Source organism: Nothoprocta perdicaria, unplaced genomic scaffold, assembly GCF_003342845.1.
Source record: "Nothoprocta perdicaria isolate Ctin4 unplaced genomic scaffold, notPer1 scaffold_191, whole genome shotgun sequence".
Taxonomy (NCBI): Eukaryota; Metazoa; Chordata; class Aves; order Tinamiformes; family Tinamidae; genus Nothoprocta; species Nothoprocta perdicaria.
Window position 1 is genome coordinate 366,792 of NW_020455105.1, and position 20,882 is coordinate 387,673.

At 47.0% G+C, this 20,882-nt stretch overlaps 1 protein-coding gene across 1 annotated transcript in view; it reads left to right on the forward strand.

Annotated features, from left to right (window-relative positions):
* Positions 1–20,420, forward strand: part of ROR1 (receptor tyrosine kinase like orphan receptor 1) — a 40,578-nt gene extending 20,158 nt beyond the window's left edge. Inside the window, exons 4-8 of the mRNA XM_026037190.1 lie at positions 9,043–9,170; positions 10,094–10,411; positions 11,089–11,334; positions 14,199–14,410; positions 17,899–20,420. Of these exons, the coding sequence (XP_025892975.1) occupies positions 9,043–9,170; positions 10,094–10,411; positions 11,089–11,334; positions 14,199–14,410; positions 17,899–19,323 (2,329 nt within the window). The 3' untranslated portion in view covers positions 19,324–20,420. The remainder of the gene's footprint in view (positions 1–9,042; positions 9,171–10,093; positions 10,412–11,088; positions 11,335–14,198; positions 14,411–17,898) is intronic.
* The last annotated feature ends 462 nt before the right edge of the window (positions 20,421–20,882 follow it).

The window sequence follows — 20,882 nt, forward strand, 5'->3', positions numbered from 1 at the left end:
CAGTTCTTGGAGCTACTTATATCTTAAATAATATTTTTTCTAGTGAGGGAGCACATTAATATATTTCATAACATGCATATAACCCTATCAATACCAATTAATTTCAGAATTATAGTTGAAATTCTGCTGTCACAAGTTTAGCCCAGCGCTCCATGGAGAGGCTCGTAACAAGTAGTAAGTCTGGCAGACGCCGCTGTGCTCCCTTAATGAGAAGTGCTATAACTACATCTTTTAAGTAACCTCAGTGTAATTTGCATCAAAGTACACAAGAAATCAAATTCAAAATACCTTAGAAAGTAGTGATCGTTCACGGTGGAAAGCTAGCAAAATTACTTCTTCTGAAGGAATTTCATCAAATCACTGTTTTGAACTGCTGCCATGCTGAATAATAAAATAAAACTCTGGAATAGTTTTATTTATTGGTAAATATCAATAAATTGCACGTCCTTCAAACTAGGGCAACCAGTCCAGCAGAATGCATCCTTTTCCCTCCTCCTGCCACTTAATTCATAAACATCTTGTTGTTGGTTTGGGATGAGAAGAGCTTTTTTTTCCACCTTGAATACCAAATACAAGCTGTTAAAGGATGCAGAAAGGCAATAGTTCACCTACATATCATTGCCAGCAAGCTGTGGTTTGCTTTCAGAGTTGCTCACACAAATATTTTCAACACCATGAGGCTGCGGGGGGTATTCCTGGCCTCCCAGTTCATCTTCAACAGGATCTTCAAGAACTAAACTCCTTGTATATTAAAGGAAAGCAGAGCAGTCGGGTGCTGCAGTGAGTTTTGGCTTATGATAATTACCAATATTTTTGCAGCAGTAATTATTGATGGGTGCAAATTTTTGGTTAAATAATAGTTGGAACAAACTAACATTAGCGTATTATTTTGTAATTAAGTCATATCCGAGGCATGTGCTTCACTTTTAATTTAAGTGTCAGATTTGTGAAGTCTGTTTTTCATCAGGCTTAGGGTTAAAATGTTAGGTCACTAAAAGAAAGACTCATTTGAGTCACATAAGACAAATTAAATGTTAGAAGGATGGAGAGGAGATGAAGGGACAGAAACAAAGCTGTGACTTAAGAAAATAGAGAGCAGGAAAGAGTTGATGAGGGGCTGCAAAAGTCCCAAACTCCTATTTTGTCACAGCCAGTATTGGGGTTTGGTACCTTGCAAGCTTTTGTATCCCTAAGGAATAGGTCAAAGCGTTTATGGAGTCTCTGCAGACTAAGGAAGAAGCTGGAGTCATTTTCTGCAAGAATTTACTCTGCTGGGACCCCAGCCATCTCCAGGAGCATTTTCAAGGAAAGGACAAGGTTTCTAAGACCTCTCTGATACTTTCCTATATTGTCCAAGGTGTCTGTGCAATATGCCATAAAAACGGTCTTCTCAATTGAGCGCCTTCGTTCCTGGTGTTCGTATTTGTGACTGTGTGTTATGTGCAGTCTGCTCTGGGAGTTTTGCAGTTGCCTTTGCGGGTGGCCGTGGGTCATTCCAAGCCATAGCGTGGTCGCCAGCAACATCTAATTTTCTCCCCGCTTCAGCAGCATCAGTCGATGAACAAGCAGATGTGACGGAGACCGTCAGCATTGGCAGTGCTAACTAGGACATGTAAAATGTTATTAAAAAAAAAAAAAAAAAGGATATTTGACAAAAGAGATTCAATGAAAAGCAAACATAAAGGTGCTACTTAGAACCCTGTTCTTGTTCTCACTGTCTTCTACCTGCAGAAGCTCCAGGTGACCTTGCTTTACCCTGAGGAGGCCTCAAGTCTTTATAAGCTCATTTTGCAGGTGCACCAGCACTCCGTCAGAGGCCCCATTACGCCTGTAAAGAGATGGTGAAATATTTAGGAATAAGGTCCTTAATGTCCAGAGGTGGCCATTGGGGAGGGGTCCCAACGCTGCCTGTGTCCGGGCAGGGAGGACAGATCCCGTCGCAGCTACGCTGCAGGTTTCTTTCTTTAGTCAGTGATTAGGTTTGCGTTAGGTGAATTATGAGGGGGGAAAAAAGTGAAACCTGTGAKGGGAACACCCAGCAAAATGCAGAGTTTCTGTCACGGTCCAGGCAGGGCTGCAGGTCCTCCTCTGGCCTGGCCGCCCGCCGTGCTGGCGCACAGACTGAGGAGACTTCCCGTGAGTAAATAATTAATAAATTCCTCGGCAGCGGGGAGCTTTATCTGAGCACGGGCTGGCCAAGAGCACCGTCATGCAGCCTGCGGGGCCTTCCTGGGAGCAGCCCGGGCGGGCAGGGCTTGTTCTAAAGTGTTTAAGAGGAGGAAGAGAGGGACTCGCAACGGCCGACGCGGCAGTAGTTTATTTAGTTTGGGTCGCGGTATAAGGCAGACTCGTAGATGCTGCTGCTGAGATTTTCTAGGCAGCTTTTGCTTTCCAAAAATGAGTCATTTGGATGGAGACACCGTAAAACTTTCTTAACGACGGCAAGGAAGAACGTGCGGTAATTGCTGCAGCCCCTCCTTGCCAAGAGATTAATTGCAGAAGAGACTAATTGCACTAAGCTCTCAAAGCGGGGGTCTGTGGCCAGCCGCGCGGGCTCCGCACTGATACTTTATCCATCGGGGTTGGAGGCATCAGGTTCGAGCATTTGCAATGGCAAATACCAAGTGGCACAGCTCGTTAGGCAGCCGTATTTGCTCTTTGAGTTATTTCTCGATTATTTCTAGGAGCCAGGTGTTGCAGGGGTGCTCTGGGGCTCCCTAAATGTAATGATGACAAAGCAGCAGTGCTATTAATTTTTTATTTTATGCCCGCGCTTTTCTAGTGAGCCATTTCAACCCRAGCTGCCCTGTGACTTTAAAGGGGTGTCAGAAGAGCCTGAGCTAATATTACACAGATCTTTTCCTTAAATTACACAGTGACATGCAAGTCTGGGCAATTCTCTTCTTTTTGCAAAGTAAAATGCAGTCTCACATTTCTGAAATATTGTTATGAAGCAGAGCCAGTATGTTCCCATTTTCAAAGCTAGCGACTGTTTTTTTGCTCATTTGGAAAGTATGACAGAATATTATTCATCTGTTTGCTTTAAGGGGGATCCGCCAAGTATAAACTCTTAGCATTTTATTCTGGGCAAAGTTGGAACATGAATATGGAACCGAATGCAATTTAYTTAACAATGTAAAAATAAATTACGCAGCATTAATACACATAGAGAGGGTTTATTTGATATATGTAATAAGAAAAAAAGAATCCTGATGTGCATTTGAATTCCCTGCCGGGTTTGGTGGAGCAGGTTTGGCGGCTCCGCGCCGCCACGTGCCAGCTCTCGCTTGGAGCCCGGCTCCGTTGCAGGAAAAGCCCTTGGGCTTGCACATGTCGGTGCATTTTAGGACCCTCCTGCACAGCTTTTGCAGGGGGTCAGGCTGGTCCTGATCTTATTAAGGCCTCAGTGTCTCTTAATTAYATTCACCTATTTATATTGGTGTCAACTGCAGAGCTGGTTGCCAAAGCAATGCTAATCCAGCCATCTAATTTAACATACATCAGCATAACTGTATATCGTTACAGGCTGGTGTTGGAGCATGGGTGCAGTGGGGGAGCTGTGYTCCTGCCTTTTTCCTGGGCACACCTAAAGCACTGGGGACTTGGTCTTGCCCCACATCTCTCCTTTGCCCATTTTCTCTCAAGCTATCGAAATTAATCCTGCATTTATGCTTCCTTCTCACTGCACTCACATGAATCCTTCCTCAATGCAAAGAAAAAAGGCCGGAGGGTATGGGAGACGTGACCACCCAATTTGGGAGTATGTGTTATTGTAATAATATAACATGATCTCACAAGGTCTAGCTTTGGTATTAATTTACTAAATACTTCTAAATGAGCTCATGTTAAAGTCTCATAGCAAAGCTTTTGCTAAACTTAGCTCCTAGGCCTTGGCGTTTGCTAGGAAAGTTGAGATGTGGACAATGTCTTGTGTTTTAGGAAAAGACTGGAAAAAGACAGGCAACATGCTGAAAAGTGTCCTTTACACTGGGTCTTGCTGAAATGGTTTGCATTTATAAAGCAAGCTATGCAGAGATGCTGTCCCGGTATTCCCAGCACAGACCGAGGGATTTTGCATTGAGTTTTATGCATTACTGAATTGCCCAGAAGGAAGAACCCTTCAGTAACTGCTGTCTCATGAGGCCCTGCTGCACTTGGACCCATTTGGATGTTACTTAAGTTGTGTGGGAAAAGAGCCGGAAAGCCCCGTGGGCTGGATGGAGAGTGGATGTCCATGACAGGATAACCTTCATGGCAGTGGTTTTACATCGTGAAGCACCCTTGCTTGCATTTGAGCTCATTGCAGCAGAGCCAGCCCTAGCGATGGGTGGCTGCATAGTCTGAAATTGCTTTGTCTTTTTTGAATGTGTACTTTTATTCTCTGTAAGAACTTTGCATGTGGAGCTACAAACTGTTTCCTTTTAATGCCTTCCATGGCTTCCTCTTTAATATCCCAAGGTCAAATGGGGTAGAAGAGAGTATCCCAGACAGGAGAGCAGGATCTCACTGGGAAGTCAGGTAACACCAACAAAGCCACTGGGATGACCTGAACAAGAAGCAAAGGGAAAGAGGAAAAGCATGAGTTATTTGCACTGGTCATTCTTTGGTTGAGAGTTATTTTATTAATTTATTACCATCTCAGCATGTGAAAAGCTGCTGGTGACCAGAGTTGACAGATATAAATATCACTAAGAGAAACCAGAAGAAAATTAATGAGGGGAAAATGAACCCGAGTGGTGACAGTGAGTTCTCTGTCAGTTGTTTGCAAATCTTTTTTGTGCTGCGACTTGGTCTCTCCTTCTGGTTCCGTCTAGGTGAAACGTGTCAAGACCTTTGCCATCTTTAACAACATGTGAAAGACGGGCTCTTGGCAGTGCATCTGCAATTATTTCCAGCTCCAAGCTTGCAGACCCCTTCTTTTCATGAAAAACTCTCTTAGTACTTAACATGTGGTGGCAGGAGGGTTGTCAGTGAAGAATGAGCGTAAAGGCCCTTGCTGCCCCTCTGCTGCTGACTCCTACTGTGTGTCCTGCATTTGCTTTGCTAGTGTGAGTGGGGACTCTTGCAGTAAAGCAGCTACTGAGTATCCAGAAGAAATTCAAGCCACTGCTGAGCAATTTGTAGTGAAAATCTGAGTAATAGACTTGGTCTTTGGGAATGAAGTTATATTCATTTGTATTCAGGTGTATCCAAAGAGACGTGTTAGGACGCCTGGTTAGGATGTTGATCTTTCTAGGCAGCCTCAGTAATCAAAAGAAAGAAGGTTCCCAGGTTTTGGCTGTGTGAAGGCCCATGGCTGATCTTGCTTTCTGGTGCTGGCACTGGCTTGGCTTGGCTTGGGTGATGGGAATGCCCTTCAGAGCTCTAATTCTGTCTTCTTTGTTCAATCAAATACTTAAGGACACTTGAATATGAAGTAAATGTAAAATGCAATATGTTACATGAAGCCAAAAGTATTGTCACAGGGGAACCTCAGCAGGACCTAAAAGGCATGGGCAGGCTCCAAGATAAACATCAGGGCCAGCCCAGGAATATTAAGAGAGTCAAACAGAAAACAGAGTGGAAACCAAATTTGGAAAGAAATAATGGTAAAACAGCGCAGTGCTTTATCATCTGTCAGTCATTAAAATCCAGCCCTTTCCTTTCTTCCCTCTGCTGGCAACTGAACCACAGCCGAGGCTTAAGGGGCGCAGGAAGCCAGGCCTGGGCGGGCGGCACCTGGATAGCACCCGCTCCAGCCGGCCTCCCAGGCMAGGGGCTCCCCTCGGGGTACCACCTCTGGCTTAAACTGCTCACTCTTCACATCCCTAGGTCGGTAGAAAATTTACACAAGTCCATCCCAGTTAGTAGTGGCTAAGTGCTTACCCTGACTTCCATTGCTTTGGGGTGAAGCTTGTCCATGTGTTTTAACACAAAGTCGTGGCTGAATTGGGCTCATCTCCTGCTCGAGCCCAAGGGACCCGTTCTTTTTTGCTCAGGATTGAAGTGGATCAGGACCGTGGAACAGATGCACGTTTGAGCAGTGCTGATTAGCTTACAAAAGGCATCTGAAGTATGTAAAGCTTGAACTGTGTGAGAGGGACTGGTGATCTCAGTGTCGAGCCTAAGGAACGCAGAGCCGTGCTTTAAAGCCAGCCCTCCCGACCTGCCAGCTGGAGGGCAGGGGGAAGCTGTTTCATGATTGCATGAGCTCTGCTTGCTGTTGTGGCCTCCATGGCAGGCCACGTGTCTGCTTTGGGCTGCTTTGCTGTTGTTTCTGTAAACCCCCAGCTGGAGGACACCTCTGGGAGCCCRTTGAGCCTTCACAACATCCTGGTTGGTGCAGGTGGCCCTAGGCGAAGAGCTGGCTGCTGCCCCCGAAACGCTGGGATCTGGGGGACGAGGCAACTGAAGGCATTCGCCRTGTAGGAATGTTCATCCTGAGCCATCTCATGGGAAAGAGCAAGAGGGCAGGAAGGGAGCTGCAGGGAGGGCCTAGCTCYGTTTAGAGATACAGAGGCAAGAGGGGATTTGGACCGAACATGGAGATCAAGGAAGGATGATTGGAAGCGGAGGGAGGGCAACGTGGGGCTCCTGCTGTTTTCTGGCTGGCATGTGCCAGTGACTTCACCACGACAAAGTGCTGCAGAGATACAACCAAGTCTGCCACCGGTGGGAGCAGCTATTTTGGACTCTTCCAAGCTGTCAGAAGCAGTAGGTGAACGTAACAGCCCAGTGCTTCCTGGGACAACCAACTGCTTTATCATCCACGCCGGCTTAGCAGCTCTCAGCACCAAGACCAAGTGACTGAGTAATCTCTTGTCCCAGGGTTATTTCTGTCGTATTCAGATACTCCTGTTCCTTTCATATGAGTTTTCCTTCTGCCCCATCAGTTGGGCTAATTCCAAAACAATTCAAAAGAGCAATGCTCCATTTGAGCTACTAATCTTATGTTTTGCCTCAGTGAATGCAACTCTCAGCATTCAGCCCCTGGAGGAAGACTCTTTGCAATCTGGACGGCTCTCATTAGTCTAATCTTCACATTTTGAGATTATCTCCCAAATCCTGCACCTCAGGGCGTTTCCAACAAGGTGAACTGGTGTCCCAACTCATTCCTGGTCCTTACGCGTGCAGCTATTTCAGTTAAATCTGCTTCAGCTCAAAGGTGAGTCCTAGTGCGAGGTGCTTGTTGATATGTTAATCACATTCCTCCTGGTTTGGGCCTCCCTGGCTAACCCTATTTTTAAATTGCAACGCCTGATCGCCTTCAAGAGCAGTTGCTGCTAGCTATAGCCCCGAAGTTAAACTCCAAAATAAGTTGTTCATTATTGGATAATATGTTCACTGATTGTTGATGCAATGATGGAGAACAGACATCCAGGTGGACTCTGTGTTGTTTAGTTCAGGTTTCAGCTGTTACTCCTTTTTTTTGTTTCTTCAAAACCCAACAGAGTAGCAGCATTTTAGCCAGAGCCAGTTCCATGTGGGAAACACGGATGTGTTTGCGTGTCTCAGGTCAACATCTCTCTGCATCCCTGTGGTAGTAACCGTCACCCAAGAGCTCRCAGCCTGCTGCTGCTCTGGTTAATGAGGAGTTGAATTCGCTGTTTAAAGGTTGTGCTTTTGCAGTCTTGTTCAGCATACTTCAGCGGCTGGAAACATCTTGAGAACATCATCCAGGGAAGTGCAGCCTGGACTTCTTCCCATGGATTTCTCAGTTGATTTGAAATGACTTAGGAAGGAGGTTTCCATCTTGGCAGCTCCTCTTCCCTGCCCCCTCTCCCCCTGCCTTCACGCTCATAAATTACTTATTTAATTCATGGTTTCTAGCTTCCAGAGACGAAAAACAGTGCAGCGYGAGTGCATCTTGCTGAGAGATGTTGGGGTTCCCTGGCAGGCGGTCCCGGTGCTCCGGCCCCTAATCCCGTCAGCGCTCCCTGCGTGGCGCCCGCGGCCGGAGCGGCTCCCAGCACCGTTCCCGCTCCGAGGCCGCACAATGCGGAGCCCTTCAAAGGGCCGCGCTGCCATTTGCATTTCCAAGCACCCGCTCCCTGCCAAGCCTTCAGGAGGGATGACAGTGTCCTTTGTTAAACTTAATGGCAGGGTTGATTAAAAAAGCTCTGATTTTTCGCTATTAACAGCGTAGTTCGATTCCGCTCTTAGGCTTTCAGCGCCTAGGGGAGGATGAATTTTGCAAGATTGCCTGGTCCAAAAAAGCAGTTGAAGAAAGCAACACCTTGCCTACCCAGATATCAGCATACTCAGAGAGGGTTCCAGTAGTGTTTTAGGGGCCCATAATTGGTAAATCATTAAATATTAAACAATTAGTAAATTATTAAATATTAAATAATTAGTAAAACTTAAGACTTGAGCCAGTGTTTCTTTGCGAGGCCCCCACCCAGGTGTGCAGCTCTTCCCAGTATCCTCTCCCCAGGTGGATTCTCCAAGCAGGGAAGCAGGCGGGTGACTTGTGCCATCGGGGGCACGTGTCAGCGATCAGGAGCACAAACCCATCCTCCAACACGCGGAAAATGAACCGCGTTATGTGCCAGCAGTTAGTGCTGATTATCTGTTCAAAATAAGCAGTGCCGGCTCTGGTGTTCAGAGGTTTGGTAATTTCCTTTCTTTGCTTTGTTTGAAGAATATTGGCAAATATTTTAACATCTGGATTTATGTATTAAATGTCTCCTATAGTGTATAAAACAAAGCACCTAATGAAAGAAATGTGTCCATTTAACTCCTGTTTTAGCTTTGGTTCTGCCTTAGGAATAGCTGTTACCACACTCGCAAAGTACTGAAGAAACATTTCCTATTTTAAGGGTATCAGCRGTGGGAGGGGTGTGATTTTTAATACACACTTTTAATTCTGTCTCTGCCCGTGTGACTCTTGCGGCTCTGTTTATTGCTATTAAAGTTCAAGTTTGGTTGGGAAGCAGGAAGAGAAGTGCCTTAGCTGCTTTAAATAAATATAAATGCCATTTTCCATGTGGTTTATGCTTGCTCTTCCCGCGGGGACGCTGCTTGTTGAGTGTTTCACCCTCCGGTGCGTGTGGTTGCTTGCAGGGACGAGTATGAAGAGGACGGGTTTTGCCAGCCCTACAGAGGCATCGCCTGCGCAAGGTTCATCGGCAATCGAACCATATACATGGAGTCGCTGCACATGCAAGGGGAAATTGAAAATCAGATCACAGGTGGGTGAGAAACGGCCTTTCCTTCTTGCCCTTCTTGCCTTCTTGTTGCAGAGAGCGGCCAGCGTTGGGAACACGGGGCTGCTCCATGCGCTGTCGGCCAACGAAGCAGTCAGATCCAAGCAGGCCTCGTGTCCCTGCTCGCTCCCTTCCCAATGAGGAGCTAAGGGGGGTTCCAAGGAGAAGGGACAACTCAGATGAGCGGCTCTGCAAGGCTGCCCTGTGCTCTTCATCAAGCAGGAATTAGATGTGAAAAAGGCCAACCTTGGTCGATTAGTCTGTGGTCAAGGTGGTGCTGAAGAGCCCTAGGTGCTGGAAGAAGCTGTGGAAGTAAATCAGCAGGTGGCAATTGCCTTCAGGGTTGGAAAGGAGCCCACAGAAACGAGCATCAGCATAGGGATGCTTTATCAGTCTTTCCATATACGCTGACCTTCTCTTCCTCCTTCCTACACTTCAGAGATGTTGTCAGGACTGCTACAAAACCTTTGGAATTGCCCTCAGGCGAGACCCGTGATGTTTGTACAACAGTAGTTCACAAGTCTACACCATTTATTTGGAGAAGTAGTAGGGTATTTCCCCAAGATTTTGTCCTTCTAGAGCCTGTGGAGACCTTTACTCTTATCTGTAGGACTTAGGGCATACAAGTGCTGTGAGATTTTGTAAACCACTAGAAATTATTTTGGAAAAGAAGTGTGCAGTTAGGTTTCAGGGTTTGGTAACATGCTTAACATTAATCCAGTGCGAAAAGAACGAGTGAATGCTGTTCTGTCCATGGAATCAGCATTGTTATTTTAATGCAACAGGGCTCTCTGTTTCCAAAAGGCAAGTTCAATACCCAAAGGGAAGTAAGGGTTGTGCCATGAAGGTGAGAACACAGGAATAAAATTCCCCCCAGGTTTCATAACCCCCTTTTGTGCCTTTTCCAGCTGCCTTCACCATGATTGGCACCTCCAGCCATTTGTCGGATAAGTGCTCCCAGTTTGCCATTCCCTCGCTGTGCCATTACGCCTTCCCCTACTGCGACGAGACGTCGGCCGCCCCCAAGCCGCGCGACCTGTGCCGCGACGAGTGTGAGATCCTGGAGAACGTCCTGTGCCAGACCGAGTATATTTTCGCAAGATCGAATCCCATGATTCTGATGAGATTAAAGCTGCCCAACTGCGAGGATCTTCCCCAGCCAGACAGCCCGGAGGCTGTAAATTGTATCCGGATTGGAATTCCCATGGCGGATCCTATAAATAAAAGTAAGTGAAAACATTTTGTGCCATGAGTCCTGGGAGAATAGGAATTCAGAAACACTTATCGAATGGTGAACCTGGCCTCAGCCCTTCTGAAATCAATACTGCAGAGGAAACCCTGATTTCTCCTTAAACTTACCAGTCTTGGGAAATGTGGTGGCTTCAGTGCAGCCTCCAGGTGCTCTTCAGCCTGATACCCTTGCCAGGACAGCAGGTGCAGTTTGGGAATTCCGACCAGCAAAGTCCATGGGATCTGGGTCTGTCCTGGCCCTGCACAGTAGGGCTGATTATGGCATCGCCCCAGCTTCTCTGTGCCTGGGCAGCCCAGTCCCTCGTGCACCGGAGCATGCGGAGAGCCAACGCGTCCCCTGCAAACCCTCCTGCTCCTGCACGCCACGCCGCTTCCCCCTGCCGCTTTGACTCCTTTTGTGCATCTTTTATTAAAAATGCTCAGCATAAGCTGTTTTCATTACAGCCCATAAGCTTTAAATCCCGCCAGGAATGCAAGCGCAAAGCAGGCGCTGYGCTCCGGCCGCGGCAGACGGGCCGCCCGCGCTCCCGTGCTGGCTCCGTGACAGCCGCGGCGGCTGGCGAGGCCGGGAACGCTCCATCCTGCCACCGTCCCCCGTTGCCTTCACTCCGTTTCTGCAAGATCGCTTGCCAAAACCTTTCCATTTCTGCAGATCACAAGTGCTACAACAGCACCGGCGTGGACTACCGGGGCACGGTGAGCGTGACGCGCTCGGGGCGGCAGTGCCAGCCGTGGGTGTCGCAGTACCCCCACGCGCACACCTTCACGGCCGTGCGCTACCCCGAGCTCAACGGGGGCCACTCGTACTGCCGCAACCCCGGCGGGCAGAAGGAGGCCCCTTGGTGCTTCACCCTGGACGAGAACTTCAAGTCCGAGCTCTGCGACGTCCCGGCGTGCGGTAACTACCGGCCTCGAACGGCCCCTTTTCAGGGGAAAATGGGGCGCTGCTTTCGCACGGGAAGAAAAAGGGGGAATGAAACAGGGGATCCCCAATCTGCCMTCTTGACACTGGTCCACCAAGCAGTTACAAAACATCCTCCGTCTTACTTTATGTGAAAACTTTAGCCATTTCAATACATGCAAACCTCACTTAATGTAGCTTAGGCCTTATTTTAAAAAATCTCCAAGTCCTGCCAAATCTCTCCAGCTATATTTTAGCATTGGGTTTACAGAACCACCCTCGCCGGATTTTGGTTTCGCAAACTGAGCAGTAATTGGGATTCAGCTCCTGTTTTCACTCTCTGCTTCTGAGATGTGGGGGAAGTGGTGGAAGACCTGAATAAATGGTTCCTAATTGCCTGACTTGCTTTAAAAAATAACAATATTGCTAGCATGCCAAGGAAACGTACAGCTATTTCCATGGACATGTCAGAAATTCCCCTAGAAATGTTCTGGAAATTCTCAGGAGAAACTTCCATATGAAACTTCAAGTTGTCCCAGTAACCTTTCCCAGGAAGAAGATGCATTTTGATGTTACTGCCAGAACCAAATTAAATTATTTCTGGTTATGGCTGTGAACTTACTTTAGTCAGACGTGGTCTGAGCCCGCTCCAAAGTCTTGGTCAATTAATGGAAAGATTCCCATGGGTGCCAAAAGGGATCTACATTATGTTCTTACTGAAAGAGGAGGAAGCACAGATAATCTGGGCTATATAGTATGGCTCTCAAACCCACACTAAAATTCATATATGCCTGTTAGAAGTCTGTAGCTCTTTTCCTATTTTCCCAGTGTGTATAGCATTATTTTTCTTGAGATAGTGATAGACTGCCAAAGAAAAGGAGTAAGATTATGCTTGTATAAATACATAAATATATCATGTATGTATGGAGGGAGGTCTTTTGCAAGCCTTATACCAAAATCTGGATATAAGCAGCTGCCTATAGGACTGTGCAGTGGCTTTAGGCCCCTTGGCTGATCCCATGCACCTTCTGCATTTCCCCTCTTTTTCCTTCCCACCTGGGATAACTGGGAATTGGGGTGGGGGAGCTCCTGGAAGGGGGCTGAGCTCCTAGCACCAGTTCTGTCTTTTGATCAGAAGTAGCTGAAAGGTGGGCGCTTTGGGGCACGTTGCAAAAGGCTGCGATTTGGACAATTTGCTAGAAAATAAATGAGGTTGGCTGGCTTGAAGAATTCCTGACAAGGATTTTAATTACCTCTCTGCACTGCATTAAACTGTACCCACTGTGCCGTTATATGGCACTGTTATTGTAAATGCAGCCAAACGGAGCTATATCAGGTGAGCAGGAATTTAATTGTTAAATGCTAATCTGCATATTAAAACCAAGCCACCACGTGGGACTCGCTTTCTGCTGCTTGTGCACTAGCTGAAAGAGCCATTTGAGGCTCTCGGTAACAAGCGTTGTACATCCCGCCTCGCTGGGAAATGGTTTTAATTGGGATAGCTCCCAAGAAACCTATTAACCTAATGAGCCATATTGGCAGGGGCTGCTAATTAATACTGGTAATAACCCCATTTGCTCAGAATAGCTCAGGTGATGAAGTAGCACCCAGGTCTCTCTCTGCCTCCCCTTGATGCCCTCTTCCTTCATCAGGGTCTTGCAGTTGTCTCAGGAGCTGCAGTAGGTTCAACACCTGCATACAGAGCTGTTGTCCTGGATGTGGGAAGAGGTAAAACAGGGAGCAGCTTGAGGCCTCCCCTCTGCTCAGTTAAAACACGGCTGGCGCAGCTTGATCCAAAGCAAAGGGTCCAAAAAGAGCACGTGGGYGAGCCCAGGGACAGCGCGAGCCCGTAAGAGGAGAGGCTTCATGCAAAGGGACATCCAGAAATGTCTGAACTTTGCCTCTGTCACAACCTGAAACAAGCCCAAGCTTCAGATCAAGTTCRTGTTTAATTAAGAGCATGAGCCATGTCTGTGTGGGCCATTAAGCACTCTACGAATCCAGCTTGGAAAACACAGACAAACCAACCCAAATGACCCTGTAGGAACAATAAAAGAATCTCTGTTCACCAGAATCAACTAAGCCTGATCCTGCCACAGACATTGACCATCTTCTTGCAGACAGCTGGGCTAGAGCTCAGACCTGCAGGTCAAGGAGATCTTCCATGTTCCCGTAGCTCGTGTTTGCATCCATGCCTGCTCTAATCTCAGGAATGTTCACACAAGATATCCACTGYTCTCCGCTTCCTGAGACCTCTTCCAAGACTTTTTTTTTTTCCACCCGTGCTCTARCTTCCCGTTCAGCTCCCAGGACTATGTCCCATTTGCCAAGGACAATCGTGCCAGGATGCCAGTTGTTAGTAAAGGCTGGCAGAGGGGAGGCATCTTCCATTAGCCCGGTAAACCCCTTAAGACCAGGCCCTCCGGGTGTGAGTGCTTTTCTTTTAAAGATTGTGCTAAACTTTGCTCTGAATTTGGTCTGTTTAAACCCTTTTTTCCTGGCTTTCCATGATAAGTAGCACTGCTAGTCCCTCTCTGAGTTTTATCAGCATCATTTTTGAYCCTGCTGCCAGAACTGTCATCTCTGTTTCGTGCCGTTTCCCTGGATTTCCTCACATTTCTCATGTGTTCTCCCACCTCTCCCGCTCTGGAGTCCTTAATCCTTCGGCTCCTGCCCCTCCCAGTTAACTCTGCCCTCAGCCTTTCTGCTGCCCCTGGGCTCCTGCTGGCAATAAACCCCAAMGTGCTTTGTATATAGAAATTGCAAGTTCTTTAAGGCAATTCTTTAAGGACTACTGTATGCATTGGTTTTTTGTTTTCATTCTGCTCATTTTCCTTTCCCTCCTTTTCTTCCGGAATCAGATTCTAAGGACTCCAAGGAAAAGAACAAAATGGAAATCCTGTATATCCTGGTGCCAAGCGTAACTATCCCGCTGGCCATAGCCYTGCTCTTCTTCTTCATCTGCATCTGCCGCAATAACCAGAAGGCGTCCTCGCCGCCCGTGCAGCGGCAGCCCAAGCACGTGCGGGGACAAAACGTGGAGATGTCCATGCTCAACGCCTACAAGCCCAAGGTGAGCGCGCCGCTCCGCGCTGCCTCCCTGCACCGGGGGTCCCTGGAGAACGCGGCCAGCGTGGGGCCCGTGTCCTGCACTACATGTTCCCGTAGCCCGGGAAAGCGGAGCTGGGGGATCTGGGGAGAAAGGCACCTACTGTTGGGCTGCACAGTTGCTTTTCTTCCTTGGAGGCTTGGCGGCAGTTGGATGTGTGGGAAAAGATGCGAGGCTGCGTTTTCTCAGAGAGCTTCTGCATGCTCTGCTGGGGTCTCATGTTGTGTTTCCTCAGCCTGGATCGCTCTGGAGAGGTTAGTGCTGGGTTTGCTCAGCGTTGCCCGCACTGGCGCCRCACGGACACTGCCAGGACGAGCCCAAGCGCCCGGGCACCCACGGCCACGCGCTGCTGTGGCCCTTCCGAGGCTGGTAGCATCTTGTGCATGATCCCCTTGAGCCCAGCCGGCCTGCAGACCTCAGCTCCTTGGGGGCTCCCGGTCCGTTCTGCCACCTACAGGCAAACAAAGCTCCCGGAAACATGATTTAATCACCCTGTTTTCCACAACAAGTGGAAACGAGGCTTGTTTTCAACTTGATGGAGACTGCTCTCTCGAAGCATTTCAGAGTGAAAATCACCATAGAGAACTGCAGCCGAAGCTGGGCAGGCTGTGGTATCTGCAGAATCGGAAGTGATTTTAGAGGAGCCGTTATTTCTGCTAGCAAATAGCAAAAGGAATCCAGATCGTTACTTTGTGAGGTCTGGAGGACGTGGACGACAGGCTTTGCCGCTTCAAATATCGCTGCCTCTGGCATTCCTTGGGAATGCTGCTCAGGGAAGGGTTCACTTGTGCTTTAGGGCCTGTGGCCATCCCTGAACAAGGCCAGGAATAGCTTTCTTTTTTAAGGTCAATAAAGCAGCAATAGGATGCAGCGATTGCTCGCTCTCAAGTGTCAAGTGTATAGAAATAGCTTTTAAAGAAATAGTTGTTGCTGATTAGGGAAAATCACTTAAGGAGCCCGAAGTGCTTGAATTTGCAGGCACGGGCACCACACGTTGTTGCAGGGAAAAGCGTAAAAGACCCTTTTTAAGTTAGCAATAAAAGTAAAGCCACAGTGTGGTGGTGCTGGAAATCACAGGGCTGCTTTTGCCTGTTCGTGATGCAAAATGCACCAGGGACATTATAAAAAGGCAGCCCGTGAACCCCAGGATCCACCAGGCTGTTATCTCAGGGTGCATGCACGGGGTGCTGCTGTCAGGGCTGCCGTCCGTGGTGCCAGCACAACGTGGTGCTCTCTGTCCGTCCAGGGTCCCTGGGCAGACTTTGGTCCTTTGATATTCCCTAAATCCGCAGCGTCCCACCTGCCAAACCTGGAAATGTAGCTCGTTTCTTTTCCTATAAAGTTATTAATTTCCACCTTYACATACAGCTTAGAGCAGTTGAAAGCATTATTCACTAATAATCACGGGCTTAATACCCAAATGCAGATTATAGGGCAAAACCCCTTCAGTTAAATAAATACCCGAATGAAATCTTGCCTCCAACCTCCCCTGAGTGTGCTGATAAATTTGGATTTGCTTCCTGGTCCCTTTCTGCCATGGGGCAAAATCCTGGCTCAGCTGAGGACGGGGAATGGTGGCCTGTCGGAAGGAGGTCACAGTTTTCACCCGGGGTCCTGACACCCCGATGCCTTCTGCGCACAGCAAAGCCATGTTTGCAAAAACAGGCCACGCTGTTTCCTTTTCACGTTCAAAGCCATGTACTGCAAAAATCTTTCCATTTTATTTATGCTCATTCTGTATTTTCCTACGAGGAAGCCCAGTGCTCCCTGTGTCAACTGTTTGGATTCTCTTTCAAACACAGTTTTGAAGGAAAGGAAGTAGAATCCCATTTTTAAAGGCCGTCCCCAGCGCGGATGTCAACTCTGGGTAAAACCAGTCCTTGACTTCAGGCTCACACCGAGGCCGATGGGTGTTTGCTCTGCAAATAAAAACGTTAGCGTTTCATCCCAAAGCCTGCTCCAGTTTTAAGGGCTTTTAATTGCCTCAAAGAATATAATAAACTAAGCTCGTCTTGTCACTCACCTAATGGAGGGAGGGATGCGGCGATGGGGCCGGTGGGCTTCCCCGGGCTGCTCTCCCTTTGTACTCGGTTTACTTTGGCCTGCTGCCTCCTATGTATTTTACACTTCTTTACATTTCGTACACCAGTGTATGACAAATACTTGTCAAACAGAAACTAAGCAGATTTATGGCCGCTTAACTTGAAATGAGCCTTTCCTGCCAAAACTTTATGACTTCATTTTCTTTCATAGTTTTCCACTCTGTTGGTTCAAACAGACGAACCCTGCCTGAGGTCAGTGCGAGGTCATTTCACTTTCATTACTAAAATATAATTTACAATATGCCAGACCTAAACAAGTTTTAGCCTAAAGGATTTGGGTAATGTAAACCATCTGTTCCTCAACAATATAGCTAATTTCCTGCCATCACCGTAGAGTCTACTGCCCGCTTGCTTAAGTGTCTTGATGATGATGATGATGACTATTTAAGCAGCATTTATCTGAAAATTGTAAGTGGTCAATACAATTAGAATTCATTTATTCCAAGATGCCGCTTTGTAATGATTTTTTTAAAGTCAGTTCTTATATTTCCCCTGCAAAGCTGTAATTACAATACTGCAGGAAGGCAAACGCTAAAGTTTATGCTGTTTTACTACATGTGAATTCAAAAGTCATTACCCTTTAATTGCTCCCTATGGCCATAGTGAGGACCCTAAATGAGTGGTTTGGGGTGGAGGTGTTAAGGCACGGGTGAAAGTTAATGTCTGAAATAACACAGCTTCTTTATGGCCCAAGAGTGAGTGAAGGCACCCAAAATGCCAACAGTTTGGAAAAACGGAGCCCTCTTCCTTTGCCCAAGAGCTCCTATTTTTTCCTGTGATTCTGTTCTGTGTGTTTGAGGACTGAATATTCAGTCAAGAGTGAACAGAAATAATCTATTGGACCCAGGAGGCTTAAAGGAAAAGCCAAGGAAGAAGTGGCCACAAGGACATTTTTCTATTATTGTTATTTTCCGTTAGGCCCTGGCCCAGGAACACTTGAGCATGTACTTAGCTTGAAGTATGTGAATTGCCTCAATTCCTGAAACCAGTGGGATTCGGTTTGAAGTGTGTAAGTGCTCGAGTGCAGCGCAGGCAGCTCCCGCACCCGCCGTCCRGCCTCGGCAGGACCCTCACCCCCATGGCACTGAGTCCGTGTGGGGCAGGGCGGGAGAAGGAGGAAAAGGGATTTTCTGCAGCCCGCCGGCTGCGTCGTGGGCCTGAGGAGGTGGATGCTGCCCAGCGGGGAGGAAGCTCCTCCCCTTTCATTTCACACCTCAGCATCTTCCCTTTGGAGAGCATTTAGTGCTGCAATAAGCTGCAGATTCTCAAGTTTCTGTGCAAAAAGGATCTCTTCCTTAAAAACACATTTTCAGGCGTTCCTGATGTCTTCTTGTTTCATTTCTCTAACAGAGCAAGGCGAAGGAGCTGCCTCTGTCTGCCGTTCGTTTCATGGAAGAACTGGGTGAGTGCACGTTTGGCAAAATCTACAAGGGCCACCTCTACCTTCCCGGCATGGATCACGCTCAGCTTGTGGCCATCAAGACGCTGAAGGACTTCAACAACCCGCAGCAGTGGGCCGAGTTCCAGCAGGAAGCATCGCTCATGGCCGAGCTCCACCACCCCAACATCGTTTGCCTCCTCGGCGTGGTGACCCAGGAGCAGCCTGTCTGCATGCTGTTTGAGTACATGAACCAAGGGGACCTCCACGAATTCCTCATCATGCGATCGCCGCATTCCGACGTGGGCTGTAGCAGCGATGAGGACGGGACYGTGAAATCCAGCCTGGACCACGGGGATTTCCTGCATATTGCAGTCCAGATTGCAGCCGGGATGGAGTACCTATCGAGTCATTTCTTTGTCCATAAAGATCTTGCTGCTCGTAACATTTTAATTGGGGAACAACTTCACGTGAAAATTTCAGACCTTGGACTCTCGAGAGAAATCTACTCCGCAGATTATTACAGAGTTCCGAACAAATCCCTCCTGCCAATTCGCTGGATGCCACCGGAGGCCATTATGTACGGCAAGTTCTCTTCTGACTCAGATATCTGGTCATTTGGAGTCGTTTTGTGGGAGATATTCAGCTTTGGCCTTCAACCGTATTACGGATTTAGTAATCAGGAAGTCATAGAGATGATCAGGAAAAGGCAGCTGCTGCCCTGCTCTGAGGACTGTCCCCCCCGCATGTACAGCCTGATGACGGAGTGCTGGCACGACCTGCCGTCGCGGAGGCCGCGCTTTAAGGAAATCCATGCCAGGCTGCGCTCCTGGGAGGGCCTTTCCAGCCACACGAGCTCCACGACGCCGTCCGGCGGCAACGCCACCACTCAAACGACGTCGCTCAGCGCCAGTCCGGTCAGCAACCTCAGCAACCCCAGGTACCCCAACTACATGTTTCCAGCACAGGGAATGCCACAGGGGCAAATCGCCGGCTTCATTGGGCCGCCCATGCCTCAAAATCAGCGCTACATCCCCATCAACGGCTACCCGATTCCGCCGGGATACGCTGCTTTCCCGGCTGCCCACTACCCCGCTCCAGGCCCGCCGCGGGTGATCCAGCACTGCCCCCCGCCAAAGAGCCGCTCGCCGAGCAGTGCCAGCGGGTCCACCAGCACGGGCCACGTCACCAGTCTGCCGTCGTCAGGATCCAACCAGGAAGCCAATATTCCCTTGCTATCCCATATGTCCATCCCCAGCCATCCGGCCGGGATTGGTATAACAGTTTTTGGAAACAAAACTCAAAAACCCTACAAAATTGACTCGAAGCAGCCGTCCCTATTGGGAGATGCCAGCATCCATGGACCTAACGAATCTATGATTTCAGCTGAATTGTAAATAAGTGAGGCCTTTGTAAATATAACTATTTACGATACAAACCAGAACGTCATAGAAAAGATTTATATTCAAATATTTTATTAAAGATCCTTCTGGTTGTTTAACAGACGTTGCAACAAGTATCTTCTGTGAAGTTTAACTGCTGAACAGGATGGGCAGACTCAACCAGAAACTCCTTGTGGTAGGAATGCGCAGCGCTGTGAACAGGCGCGCTCTTTCTTTCRGTAGCACCAACAATTCAAAAAGGGGGAAGGGGGATTTTTCTTCTAATAAAAACATTTTATCCTATGCTTTTTCACAGCTTTCTAGACCTCTGATGTGGTTTGAATCACRGAAGCTTTTTATACTGAAGACGTATTTTAATATTTGTCTCTTTTTTTAGGAGATGCAAATATTCAGAGATCTACTGGGTGTGCAATTTCAGTTCCAATAGCTAGTTAAGATGTCTGTAAATTTTGCAGTCACGGATTATGTTTCAAATATGTGATCTGAGAGCTGGATAAATTGCTTCAGGTAGGATTTTGGTCTTTCATTAAGTTGGGAATCTGAGTGCAGATTCAGACCAAAGAAGTCATTTTATATTACAGCATAATAGCTTGAGTTATCTTCTTGCATTCTGCAAAAATCATCTACTATTGTTTGCTAAAGGTAGCTGGAGTTGTAAAGAGATGCCTTAAAGGAAATGAAATTAAAATATTTTAATTTCAGAACCTGAATCAACTTAGTTAACATTTCATAATTTTTATGGGTAGCTAAAGCAGAAATTTTATATCCTTTTGTTGCTATGCAACTGTTTAATGGAAAGGCTCCAAACCACAATTTTATATATGACAATCAGCTTTCCCAGGAATATTTATTGTTGCAGATCAATATATAATTTCAGTGATTATGACTCCAGTAACCCTGAAAAAAAGGGAAACTCACATTCCATAAGGCAGCAAATTCATTGATAGCGATTTTGGCTATCAGCTCAAATAATGTGAATTAGTGTTAACTTTAGAAATGCGACATTTGTATTATTGCTAAAATTCATTCAGGTATAAGCAATCTAGATGATTCATTTGAAACCACTTTAATGATTTACAAAAGTACTGTGTACATGACAGTTTCTCAAAAACTTTTTTGTACTGAATAGTGTTTTTTACTGTACACAGAATGAAAACGGTCTTTGCTCAGTTGACAATGTTGTATAATATGACTTTATTTTTATCCTTTTGCACAAAAGTGTGATGATGTTTTGTACAGCAGAAGTGAAAATACATCTCTGCATTTTATATCTTGGTCTGTTTCTTTTTATTTTTAACCTGATGTAGATGTTCTTGAAATATATTATGGTGATATTCAGCCACTACCTTATCCAAATATTTTTCTTTGTTTTCACTGCATGCGTTTAATCACTGTATTACTTGATGATTGATTTATTAATTATGGGCATTTCAATTAGGCGAGCATGAAAATGTAATAACAAAGGCTATTTTATAATTAAGGTATGTGCATTTTTGTATTTCACGTGCCAGAGACGATATTAAACACTGATTATTTTATGCTGCTGTTTATTA